The 24500-nt window shown below is 38.8% G+C and overlaps 1 protein-coding gene across 3 annotated transcripts in view; it reads right to left on the bottom strand.

The window, feature by feature from the left end:
• Positions 1 to 6710: 6710 nt before the first annotated feature.
• Positions 6711 to 24500, bottom strand: part of TENM1 (teneurin transmembrane protein 1) — a 566015-nt gene continuing 548225 nt past the window's right edge. For all 3 annotated transcript variants that reach the window (XM_060136803.1, XM_060136804.1, XM_060136805.1), the window contains 5 exons: positions 22225 to 22521; positions 15678 to 16065; positions 13606 to 14826; positions 12884 to 13026; positions 6711 to 7469 (listed from right to left, as the gene is read on the bottom strand). In XM_060136803.1, the coding sequence (XP_059992786.1) occupies positions 6711 to 7469; positions 12884 to 13026; positions 13606 to 14826; positions 15678 to 16065; positions 22225 to 22521 (2808 nt within the window). The remainder of the gene's footprint in view (positions 7470 to 12883; positions 13027 to 13605; positions 14827 to 15677; positions 16066 to 22224; positions 22522 to 24500) is intronic.

Here is a 24500-nt window from a genome sequence, read left to right as displayed (position 1 = left end):
TAAAATATTCCTTTCAAAAATATTCAAAGATAGGTGCTATTAATATACTAAATAAAGCATCGATGAAGGTCATCTTATCTTATTGGACTGATTCACTGAAAAAGGTAAGTGCTTTTCTGATTTTGCTATTGTCAAATTTTCCAGTTGATGTGCCTACCCACTGTTTTCTTTTGCTGGCCTTTTATTCATCAAGTTTTTTGCACTTTTTCTTTCCTGGCATGAGCATCCTTGCTATTTCCCAGTACATAATAGCTTGCACCTTTACAGAAAGGTCATATCCTTGCCATATCTAAAATATTGCCATGTTAACATATACCTGTAAGATGCTGAGTAAAGGTAGAAAAATGCACATATATTTCTAAGTGCACACCTTTCTTCAGAAAAAAACGTGTGTCAGCAAGCCCACAAGGAACATGACAGTTTATCAAATACTTGTTCATTTCCTCTGAAATTTGTTCTGAAGAGATAAGGTCAGTAGGGAGACAAGCTTAGGTAATTGTCCATTTGGCTGTTACAGGCAGGGAACTTTTGTGGTAGTACATAGGTAGAATAGGTCTACAGAGGATGCCTCTGATTAAGTCTTCTGGTATAAATCAAGGGCTGGATTTAAGATATTATTTGTGGTAGAATGGATAGAAAAGTTAAAATGTGAGAACCAGCTTTAAAATCTGTTAAGAATGTTTAGACATCAGCTTATGCTTTGATTCACTTATTGAGTTCAGAATCCAAAGTCTATTAATAATAAAACCCAGATTTGCCCTTGAGCATTTCAAGGTTACAGATGCCTAGTCTTCCTGTTAGTGGGCTATAAATTCAACTTTGTCACCTATGTTTGCCCTTGCAGTAAATGGGACACCATAATTTTGCAGTTTGCAGCTCAGGGTGAAGTTAAACTGCCCAGTTTGGACACTTTCATAATTTGGGGTCATTGGCCCAACTTGCAGTAAAAGGCTGAATTTTCATCATTAGGTCATTTGCTTTTTAAATGAATATTTTTATGTGGAAAGAATATAACCTGATCGACTGGAGAGAGCCCATCAACATAGCAAATGAGACTTGAATTTGCTTTTCGGCTTTGTCACCGATTATGCCAGTGACCTTAGGTAAGTCAGTCCGTTGCTGGTATTGCATTTGCCAAATAGGAACAATTAAGTCTTGCTCACCTCACAGGATTATTGAGATACTAGAATTATATAAATTTATGGTAGTAATATTACTAAATGTTTAAATAGCATTGATATTTAAAGATCTCTAAAAGTGAGGGTGAATAGGGAAGGAACATGGAGAAATCCCTTATCTCCTTTATGATTTTCTCAACGTAGGAGCTCTTGCTTCTTTCTTTTTGTACTGAGGGTGGGATGCATATTTTGAAAAACCAATCTCCTGGTGTTACTAATATCCCCCAACTCCACTCCCCACCCCCATTGCTTTTTGCTGATCGGTGTGTTGAAACAATCAGGATTGTCTTCTGCTCTGTCAATCTTTTCACTGTATCTCTGTATATATCAGTGAATAAAAGGCAGCAGGGCATTTTAGAGTGGTGTAAATTCCAGGATTCCAAGCAAGTTTCAGTAACAGGCTGTTTGGACTATAGGTACCTCATTACTATCAAGATGAATTTTGGAAGATCTGTTGGCCAGCCTTCCCAGTGTCACTCGTAAATGTCTTTTTGTGAAAAATAAGTGCCAATGGCCATTGTAACTGCCCAGGACTTCGGGCCTCAGAAGAGTTGTTTTTTAGTCTTTCCTGATTGCCTCCCCTGCCCCATTCATTCTTTGCCAATGCGTTGGGTTGCCCTGCTCTCCTAGCTCCCTCCCACCCCTGTTTTTCAATTCTTAATTTTCTTTCTATTGCCCAGAAAGGCATCAGCAGGAGAGAGAACCTTTATGAGTCCTAGCCTAGAGGCATTTAAACTTGAAACAGCTACTCTTTTTTTATTTTTATTTTTATTAAATGGTCATTTATGTCAGAGATCCTATATGTATGAAAAATAAAAGTGAAGAGGCGTCTGCTTAGGATTAGTGCCTTTTTGACTTATGCACCTATATTTTCAAGGTGATGTGGTTTTATTGCTCCCTTTTAGGGAGCCACTTTTCAAATCTCAGGTGACCAGACTGACTTGAGAATGCAGTTTGGCGCATGAATAAAATGGGACACAGTGTTCATTTGCAATTTTATTTTTTAAAAATGAAATATTCAAAGTACTTTTTTCTTTCAAATATCGACACATAATGTTTAACTTTAAATATTTACAGCATGTTGTGATGCTCTTGTAGAAAAATGCATGCTTCTGGCCTGAAAGCCAGAGCAAAATGCAAAAGACCATTTAACTGCAGCCAGAGAACATGAACCTGTACAGTATCCAGTCACTTTTCAGCACAGGATTGAGAGCAGGAATACAAAACTGGAACCTATTGTTTCCTAGCAACATGGCTCAGGCCATTATAACACAATTTCCTGTATGATTAGAACCTCTAACTGTTGTTATATAGAAACTGAAAATCTTGGCATACACTGTAAACATCTTTACTTCTCATGAGAAAGTAAGCAGCTAAAAAGAATATTTTTCTGACGTAAAGGCTATACTTCTCTTTTTCACCTTCTTTCTTACTGATGCTTTTGCCAGAAGAATAGTAAAGATTTAGACATTGTCATGAATCATACAAGTAAAATATTTTCAAGGACACAATCTGATATACTAACATTTATTTAAGAGGTTAAAGTCCACCACTAAATCTAAGGAAAGATTTTTTTAACTGCCAAACACGTTTCCTTTGACAAATAATGTAAGATGACAACTGCCAAGACAAAATCCACAGCAAGTTTAACTCTAACTATTTTCAGTTACTGTTTAGGAAGTAATTTCTTCTTACACACAGTAGTATATTTGGTCCTTAATAGCTTTCACGTGAAGGACACACTGAAACAGTCACTATTTTGTGGTTGAATTCTTTTTTGTTGTTGTTTGTTATTTTCTGGTTTTTTTCTTTGTTTTGTTTTTTTGCTTTTTTTGTTTTTTTGTTTTTTTGCAGAATAAAGAACCTTACAGAAGGCTGTGGAAGAGCAGTCTGAGATCTGAAGTACTAGTCAGGTCAGCTATGTGTACGTGAGTTCCTCTAAGAACACAAGAACGTTGCATCCAACCTGTAGCCTTCTGTTTTTCCACAAGCTATAATACTCTCCAGTCTCTCCAAAAGTTCCTTTCAGTACTTGATTACTGTACTTTTGCTTCCATTACCACTGAACTCCATTACAGTTGCCCTTACAGGAACATATCTTTATAAATGCAAAAACTTTGCCCTGACTCTCTTAGGTGCTATTACAGTAGGGCCTGGTCTGGTTAAAAATTTTTTTAAAAAAAGGAAAGAGAGGAAAAAAAGTAGAAACAACATGATAGGATGCTTGAAACTGTGTCAATAGTAATGAAAAAGAACAATCTTACAAAAATTAGAATTAATTGTATACCTCTCTACATAGCATGTGAATTCCAAATTATACATCGTTAAGTTTTCATACATTTGGCTATGTTGTATATATTATATTATATATATAGTCTCTATATTATAGATCTTCTAGATAAATTGACAGTAAAGGACACGCTTATTTTATACATTATTTTGTTGGGTTAAAAATAAAACATATGCCTATTTATATGGTGAGTGTTTTACTAAAAATTAGTATGAATTGGGCTTTATATCCCTTTCCTTCAGGAATCATGCTTCTAATCAGTAATGATTAGAATGACAACTAAAAATAAATATATTTAAATGTCTGTTCAACTGTGAACTTTTCAGCTCATTTGGATCTCTAGACTGTAGTGCAAGAGTCAAAACAAAATAAAACAAAGCACAAATAAAATGGGCCTAGCTAGGAAAAAGAAACAACCATGGAGTATTCCCTGCCTCCGGCCCAGAATATTCTTCATAGGAGAGCCCAACTGCTGTGCTCTCACTTGAACTTACTTGAATGGTGTGTGGCTGTGTAGTGTCAGCCACCTGTCTTCTGGGTATGAGAAATTCATATATTTCTCTTTAAAATGCTTTTACTTTCATCAAGAAATACAAATGAATTGTTCTTTCATTAATTTAAACTTCAGAACTACAAGTCAATAAAGGCATCCTTTGTATTCACATGAATAGGAAGTGATGTACTCAATATCTCCATGTTCTTATTAAGAAATGCCAAAATGTTTCTCTTAGATTTACTACTCATTAGTGCTAACCTTTTGGGTTTTTTTCTCTTTCCTCCTAAAAAACTTTGGAAGTGGTAAAGAGAACAGTAATAGTTCAAGGCAGTGTTAAAACCACAGCTCTAAGTGATAAAAAGTGCATTTTCTGAATATAATACAAATATAACTTTAAGAAACTAAAGGCACAAATTAAATATGTATTTCAAACTAGAAATGCACAGTTCATGGTAATTACTATTAAGTAAAAGCTTCAAATACTTGTTTCTAATGGATATTTAAAGCAGTTTGAAAATGATACATCATCAGTGAATTGCAAAAAAGTATAATCGCTTAAAGTATAAGCAAAATAGACTCTAATATTGACATCTTGGATTAGTGATAAAATACATCATCACATTTATGAATGCACTCTTTATATACAGTTCATAAGTTACTTTTCCATTGATTTAAAAGAACATCAGAGGTTCTAGGAACTTAAGGTCCATTTTTAGGCTGGTGTGGAGGTATTCAAATTTTCAACAAGTTTGCTAGTAATTTTAGATCCTGTCCTGAATAAATACTATACCATTAACACAGGCCTGATTCAGGGGAAAAAACCCCAATATGAGTTCATCGTGAATTCTTTCTCTCTCTTGGAATACATGTGTAATCCCAACCTGAAGGTTTGAAAATGAAATGTCTGGATACACCCTCCCCTACTGTCAGCGGGCCCTTGCCTTTCTCTCACTCTTTGTGTAGTTAGGAGCCAGACTCTTTAAAAACCTTAATGTGAGCCTGGATTCTGACTTTGCATATTTTCAAAAAAGACTGTCATCACAAAGCAAGGCAATGACCCCCACACTGCATTTAGGTAGTGGCTGGAAAGAATCCAAACTGCGACATTCCATCATAAATTCTCCTTCAGACATAGTGAGTGTCCAGACCTGGTGATGAAAGTGCTGAAGCTGGCTCAGGAGAATTTTCCACAGGCCACATTGTGCTGTCCTGTATTTTCATTTGTGGTAACTTACAATTGCACAGCAGTTTACAAACTGTCTCTTTGTCACTGGGCACAAAACTCCCAGCTCACCAAGGGGCTTCTTTTACGACAGGATTCATACAGATTGAGAAACTGCAGCTGATATTAACACTAATCCTGATCTTTTCTGCATTTTAAATGATTGTAGAACAAAATAACCCTTCCTGGAAAATAGCTATTTTCCTAGGCAGGAGAGATGATTAAATCAAAACTAAATGGGCAAAGACAGAGAACTAAAATAACTAACCATATAAATTATCTTAGTAAAAAATAGTCTGCCTCTCTATAATTAGTTGAAATATTTTAGGTTGGAAAGGACTCACTTAATTAAATTTCCTATGGCTGGGAGATGTTCAATACAGAATTGCACATTTGAAAGATAAATCTAAGTGGGGTGAAACAATGTGGCAGCAACTTCCCGTGATGTTTAGTTTGGTCTTCCCTTTGGTACTTTCCTTTCACCTTAGTACTATGTCTATTTTTTTTAAAAAGGTTTTTGGCTCTTATGAATTTCTGCAGGGTAATGTGTCGGCATCCCAGGCATGTATGCCTGTGAAAGCCTATTTTTTTTTTTTGTACCAGAATCACACTTTGTAGTAAATTACCTTTCATGTGCACAAAACCATTGGATTAGTGTATAAATACTGAATCACGAATGTGAAACTATGACCAAAACACACCCTATATATAAATGAGAAATTCCTACCCAGGTTAATAAAAGCTATGTTTTCATGACACTAATACAGCTGGACAACTGAGTACAAAATGTAGTCAAAACAAGTTGGGTGGGAGGAGTTACATTGGCCAGCTGCCTTGGTATCATGTACACACGAGCAAAGAGTGGCAACTGGGTTTGGTGACCACACCCACAGGGAAGCGTGGTAGACAGAACCCAGCCACCACACGCCAAAACACAGCACAACAACATGGCATCTATTTCAACAAGCAAGGAGGAATCATCAGGGATGAAGGGCAAATGGGTCCTGACTCTAGGAGATGGTGGCCGAAGACATTTTACACTTCTTTCAAAGTTTCCTATAACAGATCTGGAACATGTGAAAGAGCTGGCAGTCTTTCAAAATGCAAGGTTCAGATATGATTGCACCACCTTTCAAATAGCCCGCAAGTTCTGCCAAAAGCTGAATATGAAACCACGTGTCACAATAGACATAGAGAACCTTGGGTTCTTCCTTTATATTTGAACATCGGCATGGTTCCACAAATTGAAAGCGGTGCTTGCTGAAAAAAATTTTTTTTTAGTTGAGTTCTACTTGTGTTATTTTGAATACTGCCACACAAGAACTAAAAATCTCTGTCATTTCTTAAAGAGTTTAAACAAACAATATTAAAATACCATCTTCCGTCACATTGAAAGGCAGTTGGATATGTTTCTCCTCCATATTTACATATACAGAGTTCTGATCTAGAAAACCAATACAATAAACCATTTTATGTTTTAAAAACAGGCAGTCTTTGGTGACGCAAAGGCAGAGATTTTTTTTGTTACCTCCTGCCTATTTCGCTCTGTCTCATAAAGTGAATATTGTTGGCACTGTCAGAAAGTTCTAAATACTGCTCAACAGACAAAACAAAATACCCATCATAACTTTGTACTCTCCCAGTGCTCAGCAGCTGCTGCTTTTCCCCCTCTGTCCATGCCCGGATACCCTCTTCCCCTTCTTGCAGCCTTCTTTGCTCCTTAGTCCAGGCCTGGGCCACAGCACGCTGTCTGGCGATCTCCAACACGTGATTCTTTTCCTCTTCGACAGTTGTCCCATACCGGATGTTGAAGCACAGAGCCCCGTGCTGGAGCTGGATATCTGCAAACCGTCTAGTCCTCCCATTCAACACCGAAGTCATCTGGGACACAGTGACATTGACACCATTCTCCAGAATGCGCCTCCCCCCAGTGTTCCCGATGAGCACCAGGTCTTCCTCCAGAGACCCAAGCTTAATGAAGTAGTGCGTGTCCCTCCCCTCTATGGTAAAATGTAGGTTTTCCAGGTAATGAGCATTATTGAGAATGGCAGCCAGCCGCCTGCTATCTTCATTGGCTACTCCTATAATATCGGCTGTTACTATGCCATCCTTGATGGCGAATTTTATACCTTTGCCGAAAACAGAAGGAACAGCAGCAAACCTTGGTTGCTTCCCTCCTTCAAGGCACCGTCCATCATTATATCGGGGAGTCATAGGAAGTTGGTCCAAGGAAATGAAATTCCTGAGCTGTTTCTGGAGCTCACACTGGATACCCAGGATGGTCTAGGAAAGAAGAAAGGCACAGAGCAAAGGCAGCAGACGATTAGACACCTAGCATACGCTTGGTCACTGTAGAAAGCAAAGGCTTGCCAGGTTGCTTCCTTCTCTCTTTAATTTGCTGGTTTGTGATTTAAAAACAAGCCACGTTTGGAATCTCTTCACCAGAGCTTTGGAAAAGACTAACAGGTGACTTGATCACCTGGCATATATTTCTTGATATCTTGGTGAGTTAAGAGTTAAGCATAAGCAAATACGTTAAAACTTGATACCACAGAATCACAGAGCTAAAAGGCACTTAAGTGGGTCTAGTTCCCCCCAAACAAAGACATTTTATTTTTACCCATTCAACGGACACTGACTAGCTGTTTCTTATTGGATGTAGAGTAATACATTAGCCACAGTGAGGTATAAAGAGACGGTATAAGGCATCATTCTTGCTTTCAAGTAGCTTATGACCTTATAAATCACAAGGGCAAATCAGCAAGTCCATGGATCTTTTTATGTGGATTTAAAAAAAAAAACCTTTTTACTATGGCAGATTTCAAACATACTAAGAAATAAAGAGAAGAGAATAATGAACCTCCAAGTATCCATTGCAAAGCATCAGAAATTTTCAAAATTTTATTAAACTTTTTTCAGGACGTTTAATTACAAAAAGCATTTACATGTTATATGTATTTACAAAAAGGGATAAGCCTATAGTACTTATTTAGAATTTCGTTTCCTTTATAATTTTTATACTTGAATTTCAAGCCCTCTCACCCCAAGTTGCAGTTTTATTTTGTTAAAGCCATTTTTTGGGCAAACACAGATATTCCTCTTTCTTTCAGCTGAAAGATAAAGTTCTTTTCTTCTTGTCATTTGTACCTCATTAAGTGATGGAATTATCTGCCGAACCTTGAATGTTTTGGTATTCCTATTTTTCCAGAGACTTTCTCTCTGTAATATTTATTATTTTGCTTCATTACCCTTGTATACTGTTTTTTCTTGTTTTTTTTTAACATCTTTATTGTAGTATAATTGCTTTACAATGGTGTGTTAGTTTCTGCTTTATAACAAAGTGAATCAGTTATACATATACATATGTTCCCATCTCTCTTCCCTCTTGCGTCTCCCTCCCTCCCACGCCTCCCTGTCCCACCCCTCTAGGTGGTCACAAAGCACCGAGCTGATCTCCCTGGGCTATGCGGCTGCTTCCCACTAGCTATCTATTTTACGTTTGGTAGTGTATATATGTCCATGCCACTCTCTCACTTTGTCACAGCTTACCCTTCCCCCTCCCCATATCCTCAAGTCCATTCTCTAGTAGGTCTGTGTCTTCATACCCGTCTTGCCCCTAGTTTCTTCATGACCTTTTCTTTTTTCTTAGATTCCATATATATGTGTTAGCATATAGTATTTGTTTTTCTCTTTCTGACCTACTTCACTCTGTATGACAGACTCTAGGTCCATCCACCTCACTACAAGTAACTCAATTTTGTTTCTTTTTATGGCTGCGTAACATTCCATTGTATATATCGGCCACATCTTCTTTATCCATTCATCTGTTGATGGACACTTAGGTTGCTTCCATGTCCTGGCTATTGTAAATAGAGCTGCAATAAACATTTTGGTACATGACTCTTTTTGAATTATGGTTTTCTCAGGGTATATGCCCAGTAGTGGGATTGCTGGGTCATATGGTAGTTCTATTTGTAGTTTTTTAAGGAACCTCCATACTGTTCTCCATAGTGGCTGTACCAATTCACATTCCCACCAGCAGCGCAAGAGGGTTTCCTTTTCTCCACACCCTCTCCAGCATTTATTGTTTGTAGATTTTTTGATGATGGCCATTGTGACTGGTGTGAGATGATATCTCATTGTAGTTTTGATTTGCATTTCTCTAATGATTAATGATGTTAAAGCATTCTTTCATGTGTTTGTTGGCAATCTGTATATCTTCTTTGGACAAATGTCTGTTTAGGTCTTCTGCCCATTTTTGGATTGGGTTGTTTGTTTTTTGTTATTGAGCTGCATGAGCTGCTTGTAATTTTGGAGATTAATCCTTTGTCAGTTGCTTCATTGGCAAATATTTTCTCCCATTCTGAGGGTTGTCTTTCGGTCTTGTTTATGGTTTCCTTTGCTGTGCAAAAGCTTTTAAGTTTCATTAGGTCCCATTTGTTTATTTTTGTTTTTATTTCCATTTCTCTAGGAGGTGGGTCAAAAAGGATCTTGTGATTTATGTCATAGAGGGTTCTGCCTATGTTTTCCTCTAAGAGTTTGATAGTGTCTGGCGTTACATTTAGGGCTTTAATCCATTTTGAGGTTTTTTTTGTGTATGGTGTTAGGGAGTGTTCTAATTTCATACTTTTACATGTAGCTGTCCAGTTTTCCCAGCACCACTTATTGAAGAGGCTGTCTTTTCTCCACTGTATATTCTTGCCTCCTTTATCAAAGATAAGGTGACTATATGTGCATGGGTTTATCTCTGGGCTTTCTATCCTGTTCCATTGGTCTATATTTCTGTTTTTGTGCCAGTACCATACTGTCTTCATTACTGTAGCTTTGTAGTATAGTCTGAAGTCAGGGAGCCTGATTCCTCCAGCTCCATTTTTCTTTCTCAAGATTGCTTTGGCTATTCGGGGTCTTCTGTGTTTCCATACAAATTGTGAAATTTTTTGTTCTAGTTCTGTGAAAAATGCCATTGGTAGTTTGATAGGGATTGCATTGAATCTGTAGATTGCTTTGGGTAGTAGAGTCATTTTCACAGTGTTGATTCTTCCAATCCAAGAACATGGTATATCTCTCCATCTATTTGTATTATCTTTAATTTCTTTCATCAGTGTCTTATAATTTTCTGCGTACAGGTCTTCTGTCTCCTTAGGTAGGTTTATTCCTATATATTTAATTCTTTTGTTGCATTGGTAAATGGGAGTGTTTTCTTAATTTCACTTTCAGATTTTTCATCATTAGTGTATAGGAATGCAAGAGATTTCAGTGCATTAATTTTGTGTCATGCTACTTTACCAAATTCATTGATTAGCTCTAGTAGTTTTCTGGTAGCATCTTTAGGATACTCTATGTATAGTATCATGTCATTAGCAAAAAGTGACAGCTTTACTTCTTCTTTTCTGATTTGGATTCCTTTTATTTCTTTTTCTTCTCTGATTGCTGTGGCTAAAACTTCCAAAACTATGTTGAATAAGAGTGGTGAGAGTGGGCAACCTTGTCTTGTTCCTGATCTTAGTGGAAATGGTTTCAGTTTTTCACCATTGAGGACGATGTTGGCTGTGGGTCTGTCATATATGGCCTTTATTATGTTGAGGAAAGTTCCCTCTATGCCTACTTTGTGCAGGGTTTTTATCATAAATGGGTGTTGAATTTTGTCGAAAGCTTTCTCTGCATCTATTGAGATGATCATATGGTTTTTCTCCTTCAATCTGTTAATATGGTTTATCACATTGATTGATTTGCGTATCTTGAAGAATCCTTGCATTCCTGGAATAAACCCCACTTGATCATGGTGCATGATCCTTTTGATGTGCTGTTGGATTCTGTTTCATAGTATTTTGTTGAGGATTTTTGCATCTATGTTCATCAGTGACATTGGCCTGTAGTTTTCTTTCTTTGTGACATCTTTGCCTGGTTTTGGTATCAGGGTGATGGTGGCCTTGTAGAATGAGTTTGGGAGTGTTCCTCCCTCTGCTATATTTTGGAAGAGTTTGAGAAGGATAGGTGTTAGCTCTTCTCTAAATGTTTGATAGAATTCGCCTGTGAAGCCATGTGGTCCTGGGCTTTTGTTTGTTGGAAGATTTTTAATCACAGTTTCAATTTCAGTGCTTGTGATTGATCTGTTCATATTTTCTATGTCTTCCTGGTTCAGTCTTGGCAGGTTGTACATTTCTAAGAATTTGTCCATTTCTTCCAGGTTGTCCATTTTCTTGGCATAGAGTTGCTTGTAGTAATCTCTCATGATCCTTTGTATTTCTGCAGTGTCAGTTACTTCTCCTTTTTTATTTCTAATTCTATTGATTTGAGTCTTCTCCCTTTTTTTCTTGATGAGTCTGGCTAATGGTTTATCAATTTTGTTTATCTTCTCAAAGAACCAGCTTTTAGTTTTATTGATCTTTGCTGTCGTTTCCTTCATTTCTTTTTTATTTATTTCTGATCTGATCTTTATGATTTCTTTCCTTCTGCTAACTTTGGGCTGTTTTTGTTCTTCTTTCTCCAATTGCTTTAGGTGCAAGGTTAGGTTGTTTATTTGAGATGTTTCCTGTTTTTTTAAGGCAGGATTGTATTGCTATAAACTTCCCTCTTAGAACTGCTTTTGTTGCATCCCATAGGTTTTGGGTCGTCGTGTCTCAATTGTCATTTTTTTCTAGGTATTTTTTTGATTTCCTCTGATTTCTTCAGTGATCACTTCATTATTAAGTAGTGTATTGTTTAGCCTCCTTTTTTTTTTTTTTTGTGGTACGTGGGCCTCTCACTGTTGTGGCCTCTCCCGTTGCAGAGCACAGGCTCTGGATGCACAGGCTCAGTGGCCATGGCTCAGGGAGCCAGCTGCTCCGCAGCATGTTGGATCTTCCCAGACCGGGGCAAGAACCCGTGTCCCCTGCATCGGCAGGCGGACTCTCAACCACTGCGCCACCAGGGAAGCCCATGTGTTTGTATTTTTATACTTTTTCTTTATCAGAATAATTTTTTTTTTTTTTTGGCTGCAATCATGAGGCATGCAAGATCCTAGTTCCCCAACCAGGGATTGAACCTGTGCCCCGTGCAATGGAGGTCAGAGTCGTAACCACCGGACTGCCAGGGAAGTCCCATTTATCAGAATAATTTAATTTGTTATTCCCATGCTCTTAATGCACTATGCCCTGAATTATTTTGCAGTTGGAGATCTGATGTTTTAGGTCTCTTAGTGAACAATTTTCTCTATATAGAATCCATAATTGCCCCTTTTTTATTTTAAAGATTTTTTTTGATGTGGACCATTTTTAAAGTCTTTATTGAATTTTTTACAATACTGCTTCTGTTTTATGTTTCGGTTTTTGGACCATGAAGCATGTGGGATCTTAGCTCCCCCACCAGGGATCGAACCCACACCCCCTGCATTGGAAGGCAAAGTCTTAACCACTGGACCGCCAGGGAAGTCCCCCTCCATAATTGCCCTTGGTAGCCCATTTTAGAATTGTTAAAGTTCAGTTCCACTTTTTTCTTCTGCAGCAGTCATCAAGTCACACATTAGTCTTTTCTTTTCCCAAAGCTCCAATTCCCTGATCCTTTCCTCATGGAAGCTTTTTTCTACCTCCTTATTAATCATGGACATTTAAGTGAATATTCAAGAAGACTCAAACATAAGTAAGCAAATATATGTTTCACGGTGTTGGATGCTCTTCTGTTTTTTTCAGCTAAATAGAGATGGTAAAACATATACTAACCTTTCCAGGATCCCACTCTTGAGTTTTTGTCTGAAGCTGTAGAAGCTCATAAGTTAATTCCAAATTTTCTAATTCTGGTTTGGGAAATCCAGGTAGTACATTGTGTAGTTGGAAACCAAATAGCTCCAACCAACTTCCAATGTCTGTGAGACAAAAATTTAAAAGAAAAAAAGATTTCAAAGCCCATACTTTACAAATTTTGTGGAAAGCTTGAAAGATGCCTCTCCTGCCTTCGATATGTTTAGCCAATGGTAAGTTAGGGATAAACTCCCCCTTATGTCACCCACTCCAAAACATATGATCCGTTCCCCAGGGAAAGCTTTTGATTCATGGATAATCACAGAGATCAGCTCAGTTTACTGTGTGGAAATTCTCAATGTGGTAGTGGTAATAAGGCCACACAGACTGTGATATTAGATTTACTTGATGCAACAGAATCCCGATTTTTCTTCTATGAAATTATTTGTAGAAACTTTTAAGAGTGAAAACTACAAAAAGAAAGCTTAAAAGGAAAGAGAAAATGTACTGGGATGCAAAAGCATCATGTTTTATGCCAACATACACAGTTCTGCTCACTCTAGAAGACTAAGGAAGAGAGTGACTGCACAATAACTTGTGGGCTAGCTGGCAGGAAGAGGAAGCATATTTACAAAGGCATTGAGATTATGTGATAAACGAGTTTTCTCTTTACCTTAGCATAAAGTGTTACACCGTTTAAATACCTGTGGTATACTTTGCAACATCTTGAATTTTGCCAACTGGATAGTTATTTTCAAAAGAGTAGAGGTTGAATGGTTTAGGAAGGAGGTTCAACTGTTTCCATATGTGATGATTAGGCGTCGTCCATCTACCAGCAACAACATCATAGTCTCTTTGCCCCAGGTGCACTAATTTAGTAAGGAAATCATAGAGTCCTCCATGAAAACCAATGATGACCTGAAAGTCAGGGTAAGTGTCATGATAGATATCTCCATAAGGCGTGTACAGTATCTCTTTTATCACCTGACCTCGACTGCTGAACACGGCTAGTGGGGTTCCTGTATTATCACAGGCTACGTAATATTCTTCACCACTGCTTAGCTCCATGGCAATAAGGTGACCTTGGAGATCATAATACAGGGATGTAATCTCTGAGCTCGTGTGGTTGTACAAATGAGTAACTCTTATGGGGTTGGCAAGGTCTGCATAAAAGAACTGGAGGTGCTGTCCTAGGCTGGACTTACTGGCGACACGTCGCCCAAGCCCATCGTAGTAATACTGCACAGTCCAGCCAGAAGCCTTATTGTAGGCTTTCTGCAGCAGACCATTAGAATTATATTCGAATATGTCATTTCCCCTCTGCCTCAGAAAGCCATCTTCATCCATTTTATACTGAATTTCTCCTAGTCTGGTGATGCGATCTCGGAGGTCATATCGGAGAGGAGTAAGACGAGCACTATTCCCGTGGCTTAAGAGGTTGATGTTGCCATTCAGATCATAACTATAACGCCACTGGGTTTTATCATTTACAGAAACAGTTTGAAGTTGCCCATCAGCATCGTATTCATAGAAATATCTTGTTATATTGGCATCTACTCCTACTCTGATATCACATATTACCATTCGGCCCATATTATCGTATTGAATAGTCATCCAGTAGGCAATTGCCTTTAGGATTTCATACTGGACTTCAATGACTTGTCCATTGGCGTTGAAGATCTTGGTGTGCTTCATCACTGTAGTAGTTATGACCTGATTTAAATCGTAATTAATTACACTGAATTTTCCAAACTGCTCTGTTCTACCAGAGACATCAACATATCGGTACAGATCTATGGGCAAAGGGGTTTCATTTATCACAGCTTGCATGCTGGTGACGCGGAAGTTGTTGTAGCTGTAGTCAAACCGAGCATTCACAAGGCCTTCTTCACTGAATCTGAAAATCTGGCGCCCAATAAGAGGTCCTGAAGGGATCAAAATAAAAATAATGAGAACAAAGCTAGGCGCTCAACACTGAACAATCATAAAGTTCTAGTGTTCTTTTCTTTAGTATGGATGCTTTTACATTCAAAATAAAATATTAGAGATTGACCTCTGATATCTAATGCCTGGGCATCTCATCTCATAGATATATATATTCTCATAGTTGTGGTCACCAAATATGAAAAAATTTTAAATACTGTATATTATAGTTACAGAATAATTTAACTATAGGAACTTTAGAAGTAATAACCCATCCAGTAGTTGAGGTGATGAAACTGATATTATAAACATGTTTTTTTAAAAACAATTACTGACAAAAATACTTTCAGTTTATTTAACCTGTGCTACAAAGTCAGAGGGTCAGGTTTTGACCAATTCCAGCATTCAAGTAACTGGATTTGGGCATTTTATAAACCGAAAGGATGAAGTATAATCAAAAGTTGTGACTTTTAAAGACATGTTGCCATCAACTGAGGCTTATAGAGGTTATATAGGGCTTGAGTTAGTTTCAGTGAGACTCATATCTTGCAGCTGCATCTTTGGGAAGATTTGGTGGTGAGTAGGGACCGGTACACAGTTAGACTAGGTACCTAGAACTCAACTTTCTTGAGAGCTGAGACACAGAAAGAGAAATGTACTGTATGTTTTTAAGGAATCAGCTTTCATGTCACTTATGTTTTTCATTTTCAATGGAAGATAATTTGATAATGCAAGTGAAATTTGGTTGAATTGAAGAATGTCTATAGGTTAATGCTTATATCTCAGACTGTGGCCAGCAAAAATTTCATAAGACTGATGTGGTTGTATACATCACCACCCTTTCACAACAGACCTGTTTGCCTGTATCTGATTGTGCAAATGAAGCCATCGTGCATCAGGTGTATTGTCTTAATCACTCCAGAAGACTCTTCATATGTTAATGTGACCTGGGTGGTATCATAGAGAATCTCGGACAGCCTTGCTTGCTTGGTGTACTTGTATAAAACTCTGCGCCCTGTCCCCAGCTGCAGGGTCTGTAGTAGTCGGCCATCTCGACTATAGTCTTGGATAAAAGAAGTGCTACTGTCTGGTGGGGAGTAGATGTTCCGGTAGTAGCCCACTGAAAGCATGGTTTGTAAACTGTGGCGCACCATACTAGGCATGGTGACTGAGAGCAGACAATCCGATTGGTCATACTCAAAGATATAACGCCGCTGGCTATGTAAGAGAAGCATCACAGACTGAAACGAGACAAAGGCATGACAGCATAATAGTACCATTGGAGTTCAGGAGATTAAAGAAAATACACATTCATCCATTCAACACAAATTTATGGAGCACTTACTGTGTGCCAGGCACTGTGGTGGACCCTAGTGGATACAGTAGTGGGCAATAATGTGTCTATCTTAAACTTACAGTTTAATGGAAGAGAAAGACAAATAACCAGACAATTATAATATAGTGTGAAATGTGTTATGACAGAGGAGGTACAGGGCGCTTATGGGAAGTGGAGGAAGAGCAGCTAACTCAGACTTAAGAGGTCAAGAAAGGCGTCCTGGAGGCTGGGACATCTGAGTTGAGACATAAAGGGTGACTAGGGGTTGGCCAGATAAAGGCAGGGTGGTGGGTGGAACAGGATGGGGAGAGTATTCCTGACACAGGGCATAGCACTGTGAGGGTCAGGATAAGAAAGAGAACATGGCTTTTTCAGGGAATGACAGGAATTTTGTGTGGCCAGAGTATGGGTGTGTTGGAAGGGGTGGGTGAATGGCAAGAGCTGAGGCCAGGCAGGTAGGCTGGATCTAGATCACACTGGGCTTTCTAAGCCACGCTAAGGAGTTTGGACTTCAACCTGCTGGCAACAAGGAAAATGCTGAAAGCAAATCGAAGGACAGGGCAATCCAGTAGGTATTCCAGAAAGGTTACTATTGCTTCAATGTGGAGGTGGATTGGAGGGAGGTAAATGGGGGGCAGGGCATGCCACATATTAAGTATTAGTCACCAAAAAATACTTATTGACTTTATAGAGGTGTCTTTCTGAAAAGTTGTATATAAAATATTACTATTACAGTAGTCCCCTCCTTATCTGCAGTTTTGCTTTCTGAGTTACCCACAGTCAACTGCTGTCTGAAAATATTAAATGGAAAGTTCCAGAAATAAACAATTCATAAGTTTTAAATTGCACACTGTTCTGAGTAGTGTGATGAAATCTCACGCTGTCCTTCCCAGGATGTGGATCATCCCTTTGTTCAGTGTATCCACGCTGTATCTGCTACCCGCCCGATAGTACAGGAAATATCAGTATATATGGGGTTCCATACTATCCACAGTTTCAGGCATCCACTGGGGGCCTCGGAACGTATCCCCCGCAGGTAAGGGGGGACTACTGTATTGCTCTGCAATTCGTGTTTTAAACTATATTAGGGAAACATGCCATTAACAGTGAAGACTTCTCTGGTTATGCAAGCCCTCTCCCCCAAACTGATCTGTATTTCAGAAACAGTTATTTGTTGGGGTATAATGCTTTGCACGTTATGGGTGCTTCATTGATATCTTATCTTGGTTTATCTTATTTTAATTTTAAATATAGACATAAAAAGAACACTATTGTAGGGAGAACTCAAACCCTATTTCTAATTGAAAAGCATTTAAGCCTCATCTTTCAATAAAAATAAAAATTGTTCACCCCTGGGAATTCTGAGATATCTCCCTAAGGGAGCTTTTACCCCTCCTTTCTTGAGAATTGGCTTATCAAGCAAAAAGATTTAGTTGAGCTTTATTTTCTGAAGTTTCTGTTATGAAAACAATAGGTATCTTTTCATTTTCTAAATATAAATTACATAAATAGTTATGAATATGAATTACATAAGCATATATAATGTACTTTTAAAACTTCTAAGTATGAAATTATACTCTAATATTGAACATGCTTCTTGAAACTGCACGTCATCCCTGCTCGTCTGAGAATTGATATGGAATCGCATGTCAGTACTGTGAAGTCAAAGTCAGCACTTATTTGCTTGTTCGCTTATCCTTTCCTTCTTTTCCACCAAGTACTCTGCCCGGGGATACAGAGCTGTGTGGAAATCCTATCACCTCATCACCTGTGGACACCCTGTAGCTCCAGAAAATCTGCTGAACAGAAGGCTGGAGACTTGGAACTCCTGCGGGGGCACGAGGACACAAAGGGACCACTGAGTCCTTGACCACGGCAGAACTCAACAGAACCTGGGAGGAAATTGGTGGGAAATGCCTTTGCATCACCTCTATGCTGAAAGCCAGATTTCTCAGCTACTTTCCACTCTCTTCTGTCAATTTGCCATGAACAAATGACATCTGTCACCTGCGATGTGGGCCAGGGACAATCACCATATGGCTCGCACACATTATCTAGTACCAGCCTGCCTGGGCCAGGCCTTTTCCAGTCGCTGTACCAGCCTTGCCAAACATTTATAGCACATCGCCATTGTGTTCTCTCCCTGCTCTCATCCTCTGCGCTGCAGTAAACTACTGCCTGACCCTGTTCCTGGGTGGTGCTGATGCTGCGCTGTCTCAAAAGCTCCCTGGTCTGTTTTAAAGCTTCCTGCCAATGGCAAAAATGTGGATGATGTGATTAGAAATCTCATGAATGTAACCGTTGCGTTGCCAGACTACCATTTAGTTCTCACTTGCCTGCTTTTTCACTTTGGGTGGGCATTATTATCAGCTCTTTCAAAAACAATACTTATGAGTCCATCCAGTGCCCTTAGTGCAGCTATACGGTAAAAGGCCATTTCTTATTCGTTGAAACAATGGAGTGGGAGACTTTGTATTTTTTAAAAATTGATTGTGAGATCCGAAAAGACTGTGACATCATTGTAAAGAAGAAAACAAGAACAATCATGGCTGTATACTCATTTGAACACGAGTAGAAATGAGAAATGGCAGAAATTTGAAAAATTAAAGCATTTGAATGACCACCAGATGGCAGTCTGGGGCCACCTGGAAGCACAAGCCAAAGGCTGCATTCTCTCCCTCGAGGCAGCCTTTGAAAATTTCAGCCCCAAAGAGGCAATTTTGTGTAAATGTATCAGACTAAAGCATCTTATTAAATGATTATAAAATATATTTAAATGTATTTAAAAATGAAGTTCTTAAGAACGATTTTAGGAAACGGAAAGATGTAAATGTAAATTTACTGTAATACAAAGTTCTAGCCCCACAAGTCTTCAAAATATAATTAACTCAGGGAAGGCTCATAAATCAAGATAGAGAATTAATGGCCGCACAGAGAAAACTTAAGAAACAATAATTGATTTTTTTAAATAGAGATGAGATCATTTAAGCCACCGCAGCTATTAGCCAAATAATTATTTTTCTCCTAATGGCTACAAATCATTGCGCATGAAAATGATACGAGTAGTTTTTACTTACTCTAGTCAATTTTTACAAAACAATTTGTAAAAACAATTTTTACAATTTTTACAAATTGTAAAACAATTTTTACAAAATTTCTGCACATTAAGGTGAAATATCTGCTGTTTGATTTTTAATATATCATGGTATAGGGATGGCAAGCAAATTTACAGAGGTACTACCAGAAGTATTTTGAGGTATAAAAAGAGACATATTTTAAAGTTTGAGAACTCTTACTTCAAAATATACTACTAGAGCCAGCCTCTTTGTCTTGCTCTGCCCCAGACATAGTGAAAGAATGTTCCAGCGAAGGCCATGTTAAAGAGAGGACTTTAAAAGAGCATGGGGAGGCACAGAACCTCATCACCTCACTGGAAAAGTTACATGTTAACTGGATTTTGGTAAATTGAATATTCTTTACCTTTTCTTTCTAGAATCACAATTTCAAAGTTGCTTTAATTTCCTTCCTTTTTTCCTTCCTTCCGTTCTTGCCTGTCTTAATTTACCTTCAAGTAGCAGTAACTGCCAGCCTTTAAGTTCTTCGATTCATATAAATACTAGAATAAATACTAGAATGCACGATTTAAATGGAAAGGAATTAACTTGTATTGAATGACTAGATGTGCTGGGTGCTTTATATTGTTATTTCATTTAATCGCTGCTTCTATTCAGTGAATTAATTATTATCACTGGTAATAATAATGTTAATAAAATCAATCTCGTGATAGATGATTTTTGGAAAGTAAAGAACCATTCCATAATTATGTGTTTTGTAGGTTCTGAGTTTTGCATAATAGCATTGCTTAAGTCACGGGCTATCTTGTAATTAGAGAACAAATTAAATGTGAAATCAAGAAAGGGAGAAAAGTCAACTAAAAGGCACAAGCAATTTGGCTGTCTCACTGGTCAGTTAACTAGTCTTTGGAAGTCACTGGGGCTTTTCTCCATACATTGTTTTGTGACAATAAGGTCTTATTTCTGTCTACTGCAGACACTGACAGTCTCAGGGAGCTCTCTTTGTTGTTTTTTTTTTTAAAGAATTATTGCCAAGTAAGTTTCTGTAGCAAAACGGACGTATGTGAAGTTTGCTTCACATCATTCTTTGCTGAAATAACTGTGCTGAAATAATCAGTTAATCCAGAAAAGGGGAACAATAAAATTGCTTCATTGGTGTCAGAGAAGAGGCTAAATAACTATATGCAGGGCTGAAATTTAAGTTTCAACAGGCTCTTTTGTCATCGCATGGACAGCCTAAAGGGAAAGTTCTACGAGACATAGAAGCAACTGTCTACAGGCAGTTAGCTCAGTGGCCAGACTGTGGCGCTAATGAGGCTGGGGCTCTGAGTTCAAAACCGTACATACTTTTTTTTTTTTTTTGGCTGTGCCCGGCGGCTTGTGGGACCTTAGTTCCCCCGACCGGGGATTGAACCGGGCCCTGGCAGTGAAAGTGCTGAGTCCTAACCACTGGACCACCAGGGAATTTCCTCAAAACTGTACATACTCATAATGAGTGCCAGCTCCTTCACTAGTCACACGTAGACCTGTGGGAGGATCAGCACAAACCTATCCTCATTCCTGGAAAGACTAATCAGCCTACATTCTGCTAGAATCAGTGGCATCTTTTTTTCATATGATGGTCATCATTACATGCCTTGCCTCTGTGAACGTACACCAAATCTTTGGATTCAGTTATTTTTTTTTTTTTTTTTTTTTTTGTGGTACGCGGGCCTCTCACTGTTGTGGCCTCTCTTTGTGGACAGTAGTCATACGATTTTGCCAATCATCCTTGTTACTAAAATTCAAAAGATAAAAGATCTACTCTGTAAAATTCAGATGTTCCCAGTGTAGAGTACAGATTATAGAGATTTCATCGATTTCTTCAGCAGAAAAGGACAGGAGGTGGATACAGCAGAGAACTCCCTCCTTTACCCTGGCTCCCAAGTGGAGCTCTGCTTTATCTCCTAGGCATTCCCAACTTGGCAAATTCCCCAGCGACTGGCTCTGGGAAATAATACAATAGTTTTATAATAACATACAACCACTGGCACACTTTTTTTTAAAAAAGCTTTCAGGGGTATATCAGAAAGGCTTAGCATCATTTGGTGCAAATAGTGAAATTTTGCGATGTGAGCTATGAATGCCCATGACTTTTCTAAGAACTTCTAGGGGTGACTTTGCACTGACTACCCTTGAATCCTCAAGGGAAGGCATCTTCCAATTTTCCCAGAAATTAATTCAGGACTGATAAGTTGAATGGATAGATTTGGGAAAAAAGAGACAGTATCTTAGGACATCAGAGATTGAGATGGTAGATAGAGATCAATTTCTCTTATTGTCTTCTGATACTGATCCGGCTACAAATCATTTTGCTGTGGGGGGCTGATGTTTGACAAATGGATCCAGTGATGGGATTAAAATCCTTGCCCATTCCAAGCAGACAGAGGCCACGAGCTCCTATTACAGATGCTACTGGAGAGTCATTACATACAAAGGACTATTACCAACGAGGCCCCACTGTTACCATTTCCTCAGACCGATTACTTGGGAAAATTAGTCTTCAAATGTATACCGCTAAACTTTTACTGACTATCCTAACAAAAGTAGAAGTCCTTATCCTCTGCGTAAGAGGCTCTTTTCCGGAGCTGCGATACATTAACACGCAATTTTATAATTTTCTACCTATTTTACTTCAGTGTGAGCTTTCATAATAATAAAGATACATTTTCAGGAGCATGAACAAATATGCTCAAATGAGGAGAAATCGAAGCCATTATCCTGACTTCAGTTTGAAAGAGTACCTGGCAGAGCGTGGGGTTGGGGAAAGTTTTCAGCTGAAAAACAGCTTATCCTTACAGGTATAATTTGTTGTTGTTACTTCTATAGAACAGAACAGCCAGAACACAGACTTTTCTCCTGCAGGTCCTCAGCAAGGCGGGTAGTTCAGTGCCGCTTTCAATATTCTCATTCGGGAACTCAGAACTAGTTTATTTCCCCTACATGCTTACCTTTTCTAAGTAGGTATAGCTCCAAATTTTCCCATCAGCCCAAGTTCTTGAAATGATTTTTCCACTCTGGTCATATTCCATTTTTTCATTCCACGTCCCTCGTTGAATAAACGTCACCAATCCTGAAGGTGAATATGTGATATTCACTTCATTATATCTGCTTATGGGAGACCACAGAACAGGTCGTCCAGTCTGGTCATAAAGAATTCGAAGGGTGAATTTCCGATGGTCGTCATAGATCTTTCCTGTGCGAGTCATATGATCAAAATCTATGGAGAGCAGGTTTCTGTTATGGGCCTACAAAAAAGAGATAGGAAATACATTTGAAGCACTGCCTTAGCTCCCCTCATCAAGTGCATTCACAATTGAAAAGCTTTTTCTGTTTCTCCAGCAATGGGGTGTCTCTTGCCTTTGAATCCACCGGGCTTCTCCTCGGATGACACTTGTCTTTATTCTCCCAGCAGACTGTACAGTCTTGGAAGGTTGGGGCTATGTCTTAACTACTGGTATGTGCTAGCTCCTCAACATACGGTTATTGATTGCTTTTGCCCAACTCAAGCCTCAAGTGTGCTGATACAATTTTCAGTGATTATGTAATCTTATTTTATGTGAGTCAGATGCCTACCAAGGAACGGGATTTCCTCCCCCTCTTTTACCAATGAAGTGGCTAAAACATAGAATGGTGAGTTATTTACACAATTAGAAATTAGAAAAAACGAATATAGAGCGCCCCCTCTAATTTATACAGAGAATCCCTTCTTGGGCTTCCTGTTCCTCTGGGCATGGAGCTTTACCACTTCACATCTATCACAGGGGAACACAGAGCAACTCAGATTGTCTCCTGAGATGGAAGCCCACTCAGCAATGTTTTACCAGAAGGTAAATGTGGCAGGTGTTGGTAGGCCCCCCAGTATTTGCGAGGGTGACACCACTCAGTGAGGTTAGAGCATGGAGTTCAATCTGGGTACCAAGTTTAGAAACAATTAGTAGCTCGGCTTGGTTCTGGTCTTAGGCTTCCTTGACTGCATGCCAGCATCCCCTCTGTGTACTTCACGGCCCCAAAGTTGTCCAGAGAAATCCTGCCTCTGAGGAAATTCAGCCTGGTCTACACAAGATAACCAAAGAACTAAATGGCTTAGTTAAAAAGTTTTAAAATTGGACAAAAGGCCACTTTTACTGGGTTTTCAAAGCAACTGGACAACTGACATGATCTGTTCTACTCTTCAGCTAGTAATGCCAATGTTTGGCACTCCCACCAGTAACTGCTGTAGCAAGCTGATGACAACACAGAGCTGAAGAAGGCTCTGGAAGACAGGGGTTTTGAAGTAGGTGGGTGGGAGGCCAAGGGGAGGGCTTTAAAAATTTGTTTTATTTATTTTAGTTTAGCTCAGTTAAGTTTTCATTTCAGTGAGTCGTTTGTTTTGTTTTATTATAACTTTTTATGTGGAACTAGTCTGACTCACAAGAAGTTGCAAAAGTGGGGAATTCCCTGGCGGTCCAGTGGTTAGGACTCCAAGCTCTCATTGCCCAGGGCCCAGGTTTGATCCCTGGTCGGGGAACTAAAATCCCACAAGCCTCACAGTGCGGCCAATAAAATAAAATATGTAAATTGTTGGAGCTATTAAAAAAAAAAGAAGTTGCAAAAATGATACAGTAGCCATGTACTCTTCACCCAACTTTCAAGGAAAAGACTTTTCTTTTGGGTGAAGGGGGTCCAAGCATATCTGGAAGGAACCTTCTAGGTTCTTGGCTGAGACCCCCCCACACTGCCACCCTCACCCTGTAATAAAAACAGGAGAAAAACAAACAAGTTTAATAACATGTATACCTCCTGTACACATGGGAGAAACCCAGGGGAACTGATTAACTCTCCAAAATGGCCCAAGCCACCACCTTATATACTATCTCCAACTAAAGACAAAAGATGTTGGGAGGAGGGAGCCAGTTATGGGAGGTGACCAGGCAAAGCACAGTAAACAAGGGTAAGGTTGTTATGCAGATTTAAGTCATTGCTTTCTCCATCAGCCTAAAATAATCTTTATACCAAAGAGGCATATTTTGGGGTGGCAAATTCTTCTCCCCTTCAAATAAAAAAGGAGAAACTTTGAGAAGTATAAACAACAGTGGCTCTCGGGAGTCAGGAGACTGAATTAGCTGCTTGTCTGTGCACCAGCCATCTCTTGTATTCGGGCCTTAGTTTTCTTATCTGTGAAAAGGGAGTGATATTTACCACTCTACACCACACACCTGTGTTAAGAATTAAATGAGATTACATA

This window comes from Lagenorhynchus albirostris, chromosome X, assembly GCF_949774975.1.
Source record: "Lagenorhynchus albirostris chromosome X, mLagAlb1.1, whole genome shotgun sequence".
NCBI classification, from domain to species: domain Eukaryota; kingdom Metazoa; phylum Chordata; class Mammalia; order Artiodactyla; family Delphinidae; genus Lagenorhynchus; species Lagenorhynchus albirostris.
Note: the sequence above shows the minus strand (reverse complement) of the source record. Positions and strands in the feature narration are given on the sequence as shown.